A 7,955-nucleotide genomic window follows, 5' to 3' on the forward strand; every position below is an offset into this window, starting at 1 on the left:
ACTGGCAAATTAGGTGCCAATTGGTACAATTAGAGTTAATAGTGCTAACTGGCACCAGTATGCTATCATGTGCATAGCTGTACTTAAACTTAGTGCTAAAAAGCTATAGTGGGTATCTTAGCTTTAACCGATAAAACTTCTGATCTGATCTCAATGGGGCCCATTTCGCCCTAAGCTTCAGGAGATCAGGGAATAAATGATGTTGAGGGACACTTAAGTGTCTTTGTCGTCTTGCCAAGTGTGCATTGAGAACATTCCTGCTCTATTAAAGCTAAGTTCCTTTTTTTAATGTATTTTGCAAAGAACAGTTTGTTGTGTGCCCATGTTATGGTTGGAGGGAGTGGTGGACAGATTGAAATGGACCAGCACATGCTGCTCTATTGTGAGTTGGGAAAGGGGAGTCAAAGTCCTTCCACCGTGCCTAAATATTTCTGAAAAGTTTGAGATATTTTTTGCAATAGTCGGATCTTTGGGGTTTTTTGTTTTTTTTAGTTATTGGCTTTTATCTTTTTAGTTTTATTCAATTTGTTGTATTTTTAACTATTGTAAACCGCATAGAACTTTACAGCCTTGCAGTATATAAACTGTTATTTTCATGTCTGAAGTATTTATAAAAGTACATTCATAATATTTTGATAATTGTTGAATTATATACTTGCTCCAGTTTGTGATGCTTTCAAGGGGGGGAACTACAACTCCTGTCTGACTCCCCTAGCACATAGACCACCATGACCAAGATTTTATTTGTATTTTTTTTATTTTTTTTAATTTATTAAATTTTTCTATACCAGGGAAGTTCAGAAAGGTTTTACATGAATTTATTCAGGTACTCAAGCATTTTTCCCTGTCTGTCCCGGCGGGCTCACAATCTGCCTAATGTACCTGGGGCAATGGGGGGATTAAGTGACTTGCCCAGGGTCACAAGGAGCAGCATGGGTTTGAACCCACAACTCCAGGGTGCTGAGGCTGTAGCTTTAACCACTGCGCCACACACATCCAAGGTAAAGATTCAGCCTTCCATTCCCTCCCAATTCAACAATCTTTCATGGGAGGTCACGGCAACCATGCTGCGGAGCTGGCATGTGCCAGAGTGACTGGGGATCGCTCCTGCTCTGAAGAGGCCACTAGACCACCAGGGCTTGTAAAGGAAGGCACAGGGTGGGCCTACGAGTGGTCAGGAGGGGGGGGGCGACTACTTTGGTTTCAGTCAAACGGCAAAATTTCAGCTGCCGATTCGGTTTTGGCTGCAACCTGGGTTTGGTCATCCTCTAATAGCAGCGGAGTTGTGTGCCAAACTAATATGAACACTTAAGCGAAGTCAATGACTGGAGTAAATGGTATTACCTAAATGTGGCAGCTGGGTGAAAAGAAAAATGGAACAGTCAAACGCCTCCCAACATGCTGATGACCCTCCCACATTTGCACACAAGAGGCCAAGTACACTGTTTATAAAACAAAGCCATAAGTCTATTATGTGTGCAAGGGCAAATTACACTTCCCCCTCCCCACTCGCGGTTTCAGTAATCGCGATTTCTCATATTTGCGATTTTTTGGGAGGGGGAAAAAAACACATCGTTAAGTCTTCCCCCCGGCATCACCTGGTGGTCTAGCGGGCTTTCGGGGGCAGGAGCGATCTTCCTACGCTCCTGCCCCGTGCAGATCGCCATTAGGAAATAGCTGTAGGGAGTTCCTGTCGTAGTCTCGAGAGACTACGGGAACTCACAGCAGCCATTTCCTCATGGCGATCTGCACGGGGCAGGAGCGTAGGAAGATCGCTCCTGCCCCGAAAGCCCGCTAGACCATCAGGTAAGGCGGGATGGAGGTGGGGGTGGTCAGAGCTGGATATTCGTGGTTTTTCGCCATTCGCGGTCCGGCTCTGCCCCTATCCCCCGCTAATCCAGAGGGAGAAGTGTAGTACTTAATGCCAGTTCTTGGATTTTATTACCAATTAATCACATGTTCAGTTGACCCTATTCTATAACTACCCATCCAAATGACCAGATCGGTATTGTAGTATACAAGTCTGTTTAAAAATAAAAATTAATTTACGGGATTTACTGATAAACAAATACTTTACTTTCAACGTGATACATATCTTATTGGGAAGAGGTAAAATGCGGACCTCGGATCTAAACCCGCATGTTCTTAAAACTGAGGACTGTGCCACTTTTTACGCACAATCAATTTTTATTTTCCAACAGAAAAAGCAACCTACAAAATACAGGCAACCATGAAACAACAAAGTAGAACCAGCACCCCGCCACCTTTTAGTCTCAGCATCGGTTATGGCCCTTGACAGACCTCCTTGACACTTTAGGTCCGACGGACCCTAATGCTTCTCCCTCCCTATGCTGAGACTAAAACCCTGTTTTACTAAGGTGCTCTAACCGAATTAGCACGCCAATTCGATTAGCGCACCTTAGTAAAACAGAAGGGTAAAAGGGGCAAGGATGTGTGGATTTAGATCCGCGAGGTCTGCGTTTTACCCCATTCCCTATTTTTTCTTTCAGCCAAAGAAGGCTTGCTTAAGATCCAAAAGACCAAAACCTAACCAAGTTCCAATGTAGTCTGGAAAGAATTTAAATCCTTCGTTGGGGAAACTTAAGGAAAGGAAGGTTATGTATATTTCATTATGGCGCTCGACAGGTGTTCCAGTTTACTATTCCAATATATGCATTTCTGAACGCTCTCGTTTATATTACCTTCGGAGCTTACTGCAACAATTTCCTGGCTCAAAAGTTTTAAATCCTGCACTGAAAAGCCTGTTCCGGGAACATGCTAAATATCCATCCTGTGTAGACAGATACAGTATGCCTTTTTCACTTAAAAGGATATTTCTGTCATCTTGCGGAACTACAAAAACCTGAAATAGAGTTCCTTCCTCTCGCCAACATAGAAACTTCCTATTCCATGAAAGAAACACTAGAAGATATAAAAAAAAAAAAACAACTTTATGCAGTTTAATAAAAAGTAAAGGGTATATACGTCTCTTTGTTGTGTACATAACACCTGCAATATACATACCTTTTATCTCTTTTCACTACTACTGCTATTATTTCTGTACCACTACCAGACGTGCACAGCACTGTACAGTCACGAAGAAGACAGTCCCTGCTCAAGAGTTTACAATCTAAACCAGACAAGACAGACAAACAGGATGTCATGGATACAGTTAAGGGGAACTGTTAATCTGCTGGCTGGGTTGGAGGGCTGAGGGGAGTAAAGGACAATCAAGCCATTGTGGCATCACTGATGAGGTTGGCTCTAATAAGGCATGACATCATAATCTCACATCTGTTTTGTAGGTCAGCAATAGAAGCTTGAACTGTACGCTAAGGCGGATAAGGAGCCAGTGAAGTGATTTAAGGAGGGGTGACGAGTATAGCGGGATTGGTAGAAGATAAAGTCGTGCAGCAGGGTTTTGCACAGATTGCAGGATAGAATGGCGGCTCTGCAGGAGACCAGTAGAAGTAGATTGCAGTAATCTAAGCGCGAGGTTACAAGAGTGTGAACAAAGGTCCAGGTAGTGTGCTCAGAGAGGAAGGGGCGCATTTTGGTGATGTAGAGATAGAAGTGACAGGTCTTAGCAGTTTGTTGGATGTGTGTAGAAAATGAAAGGTCGGAATTGAAGACGCCGCCAAGGATGCGAGCAGAGGAGACTGGAACTATGACAGTGTTATTTACTGAGATGGAGAATGGAGGAGCAGAGTGTTTAGGAAGAAAGAGGAGCAGCTCAAGTCTTGGACAAGTTTAGATTCAGATGACGGAAGGACATCAGGCAGCAATGTCAGCCAAACAGACTTTCTTGGACTTTAGGTGAAGTTTCAGGTGTAGAGGTTGATTTGGGAGTCATTAGCGTATCTGTGATACTGGAAGCCATGGGAGGAGATTAGGGCACCGAGGGAAGAGGTGTAGAGAGAGAAGAGACAAGGTCCTAAGACACAACCTTGGGATATGTCGATGGCTAGCAGGGGTCGCAGCAGAAAATGACCCACACTAAAGGTGTGATGGGAGGCAGACCAAGATAGGACAAATTCGGAATCCAAGCGAGGACAGCATATCGAAGAGTAAGCTGTGATTAACAGTACCAAAGGCAGCAGACAAGTCAAGTCAAGCATGGCCCTTAGATCTGGCCATGAACAGGTCACTGCAGACTTTGATGAGGGCAGTCTCTTTGGAACGTTGGGGGTGAAAGCCAGATTGTAGAGGTATCAAGAATCTGTTGAGCTGAAAAGAAATCCAGGCGACGGAGAACAGCACACTCGAGTAGCCTGGATAGGAACAAAAGAAGGGAGACAGGGCGATAGTTGGACGGGCAGATGGGGTTTTTTTAGATGCAGCTTAGCCACCACATGTTTGAAGGCAGCGAGGACAGTTGCAGTGGAAATGGATAGGTTGAGAATATGGCAGATGGGAAGAACGGTATGCGAGACGGGGTCAAGTAGAGGGGTGGGAATAGGGCCTGAGGAGCATGTAGTAGGCTTGGCTGAAGACAGAAATTGTGCTGTTTCTTTCTCTGATTTCAGAGAAGGAAGAAAAAAAAAAAAGAACAAAAAAAAGTCAGTGCTATGTAGTTTGACGGAGAATCGAGAGGGTGGGACCAGGCAAGGGGGAGCTTCCCCAGTTGTTTGGGTGAAGGGTGAAGAAATAGTGTGAATATCAAGTTTTTTTAAACACAGCTAGAGGAGCCAACCCTGAAATTTGCCAGGAAATTCCTCTGGGGTCACACTGAAATATTTATATTGCATTTCCAACAGCATCAGTTACCAGATCAAAGCATTTTACTGTACAACTCTGCTGTCAAACCTCAAAAACTTGCTGGCTAGAGACTCGGAATCACTTACAGAACGTCTTCATCACGATCTTTATTGTGTGTAAAGCAAAGTAAAAACTCACGGGTGGTAAAATGTTAAAAGCATAAATGACAACATAGACTTGCCCTACCCTCTTCTCAAATAAATCAAAAACATCCCTACAGCATTTTTCAGACTCGCTTGATTACTTTAGTTCACCATAAAAATCGAAAAGGGGAATTAGTATTTCTGCAAATTAACCTTTCCAAAGACTTTCGAGCATGTGGGGAGGAGGGGGGGGGGACTGTTCATAAAAATCTTTTACTTCAAAAAGCAGGTCTGTTAATCATTGCTTAACTATGTTCTCACAGGGAAAAGTAAATAGGAAACAGAAAATAAGCTCTATCAAAAACAATAGACAGGACATCCCGGCAATAGTGGCCTATTTGGTAACGGATTACGTGACTGTATTGTGTTGTCAGGCGGAGAAGTTTATTCCTGTTGTCCAAAATTATCATCCTTTAGCCTGTGAGGTGCTCTAATTAATCCTTTAAAATAGCCAAGAGAAAGAGAACGAAGTACTAACATCTGTAGAAGGAAAGATCCAGGGTCTTATTCCGACTGACTGGAGGGCTCGATTATTGGACAACAGCCCTGGAGAGGTGTTTTGTTTAGGGTTGGGGGTTTTTTTAAGCCACCTGCACCGTATCATTCTCTCATGTTCTCAAATTAAATTGTTCTTCTCATAGACAGACGAAGAACAATTTAATTTGAGAACACATACATACACACACTGGTTTAGTGAATGTTTTCTTATACACAGCTTACCTTTTTCCTCATTTTGTGTTGCATAGACCATCAAGAGAAACTAGAAACTTTTACTTATTTATCCAAAAATTAATAAGACCTTCTTAGATAGGACCCTAGCATTCAAGCTGGTAGGCAATTATCTTGATTAGGTAAATGTATTCAGCAAGCAGTTTTCGGAAATTAAGACCACTTTGTTCCATAAGTTTATTACTTAGTGAGTTTTATTATTGAAATTCTATTTTACAACTATTTGCATTTTTTTTACTGTATTGTATTTTGCCGATTGTCCAGCTCTTTAGTGTAAACTGCCTAGAACTTTTGGTTATGGTATAAAAGAATAGAGTTACTATTATGTTTATGCAGTATATATGAGAAAAAGCACTCACTTATGAACCAGTGTCTATAATATCAAGAGCAAGTAGGATCCATCATCCAAGCAAAATGTTTGGTAAATACGTTGCATGTAAGTAAATCAACTCTGTGTCTTGTTTATGCAAAAGTGTCTTACCTTGTCTCACAGCCTTGATCGGGACGGGCTCCTTGCTGCTCCGGAGCACTTCCAGGACGTCGTAGCGCGGCAAGCCCGACACCGGCGTCCCGGCCACCTCCAGGATCAGCTCCCCCTCCGCCAGCGTCCCGTCCGCGAACCGCAGCGCGTCCTCGCGCACTCGCCCCACGCGCGGGAACTCGCCGTGCTCCGCGCCGCCCAGCACGGGCAAAGCCCGCGCGCCCCCGCTCACCAGACAGCGGTGCGCTCTCGCCGTCCAGTGGCTCTTCTTCGGGGTCGCTTTGGCCATGCCGCTCTCTACGGGCGCGCGCCAGTCCCGGAGCCCCCGGCGCGCGCAGCCCCACTCAGCTGTTGCATGGAAAACAACTACGAACGCGGATTAAGAGGGGAAAAAAACCCCCAAAACAAAAAGTCAGGCTCTCCCTCGGTACAGCGCACTCAAGCCATCCCAAAAGCAAAGTCCGGGGGAAGGAGTCACTCTTCTCGCTTCTTTTACGCAGCCGATTTAATCGCCGGTCACCGCATTCTTCCGTTCACGTGCACCGCCCGCACGCGCCACCCGCAAACTTTCTCCCGCAGGTGAGCCAAGTTAAGCAGAGAGACGGCGAGCCAACCCCCCCTGCCCCCCGAAGACGGAAAAACGGGGCAGGGGATGCCCTTTCCGGGCGGGCGGGAGAGAGCGAAAAGGTGGAGCAGAACGCGCTTTCACCCGCGTCGGACATCAGGGCTGCGAGCGCGGAGCGCGCGAGCCCCCGGCCACGGCATTGCACGCGCCCGGTCCCGCTGCCCTGGAGAGAAAGGGGCAACGCGCTCCCGACACCGACTTCAGCGCAGGGACGCGGACAAGAGAAGGGTTAAAACCAAAGAAAAGAGGAAAAAGAAAAAGTTGTCGCTGCCGGTGCTCGCAAACGATACACGCACAAAGTCCCTTCCTTAGGGCAGGCACAAGCCGCTCCCCCGCCTTCCACTCCGGCCCGGCAACTCCCCCTTTATCCCCCCGCCCAAAGCGTCTCCTAGCAACCCCCGCAGGGGCCGTCGCCAAATTCTCCAATGAGAGGGCGGCGTCGCGAGCCTGGGAGGGAGCGCGAGACGGGGCAGCCCGAGGATTGGTGCTGCGAGGAGAAACTGCCGGCGGAGGGGGCGGGGTTAGTGGCACGCGCCCCCGCCCACTGCGCGGGCGCGATCTTGAGCGGAGGCCTCTAGCAGCACCGGCTACCTTAATAGCTGCGGCGCTGCCTTAAATTAAAGCATGCCCGTTTTGCAAGTGTAGGGTAACAGTAACCTAGTAGACGAGTTTTAGATCTATCCGGTCTGGTCAGCGAGACGCAGCGTTGCATTATTATGACCTTGTGGTCTTTTGCAGTTTTTAAAGGGCCAGACGCAAACCTCCGAAGTATATGCAGGGTGAAGCAAAAAAAAAAAAGTAAACCTCTAGAGTTTCTTGGAATTTTTTTTTCCAGCAACTGTTTGGAATTTCAGCTTGAAATTTTAGAGTTTTATTAGTTATTACTATCTGCGTTTATGTGCTGAATGGAATGAGATGATCTTTAAACACAGCAAAATTACAGGACCTTTATAGCCTCCTAGCCATCCAGCAATTTTTGCACATTCAAAAATGTTTGCACTGTAAAGCTACCATTATTTGAAAAACAAACAAACAGTGATGTAAATTCTTTGTCTGTGGAGCAACCTTGGAAGGGTATCTCAAGCTACAGCCAATGATACAATTAAGCAACTCCAGGAAGCAATGCAGATGATCCGGGACAGCCTGCCACTGGGGAACTGGGTTTGATTCTCAGAGCACCGCCTCCTGACTCTGGGCATAGGAGCCAGCTTGAGCACCC

The 7,955-nt window shown here is 46.0% G+C and overlaps 1 protein-coding gene across 28 annotated transcripts in view; it reads right to left on the minus strand.

Annotated features, from left to right (window-relative positions):
- MAGI1 (membrane associated guanylate kinase, WW and PDZ domain containing 1) overlaps positions 1-7,073 on the minus strand; it is a 466,555-nt gene extending 459,482 nt beyond the window's left edge. For all 28 annotated transcript variants that reach the window (XM_033926036.1, XM_033926027.1, XM_033926019.1 and 25 more), the window contains exon 1: positions 6,112-7,073. In XM_033926036.1, the coding sequence (XP_033781927.1) occupies positions 6,112-6,400 (289 nt within the window). In that variant the 5' untranslated portion in view covers positions 6,401-7,073. The remainder of the gene's footprint in view (positions 1-6,111) is intronic.
- Positions 7,074-7,955: the final 882 nt, after the last annotated feature.

Source organism: Geotrypetes seraphini, chromosome 17 (assembly GCF_902459505.1).
Source record: "Geotrypetes seraphini chromosome 17, aGeoSer1.1, whole genome shotgun sequence".
NCBI classification, from domain to species: domain Eukaryota; kingdom Metazoa; phylum Chordata; class Amphibia; order Gymnophiona; family Dermophiidae; genus Geotrypetes; species Geotrypetes seraphini.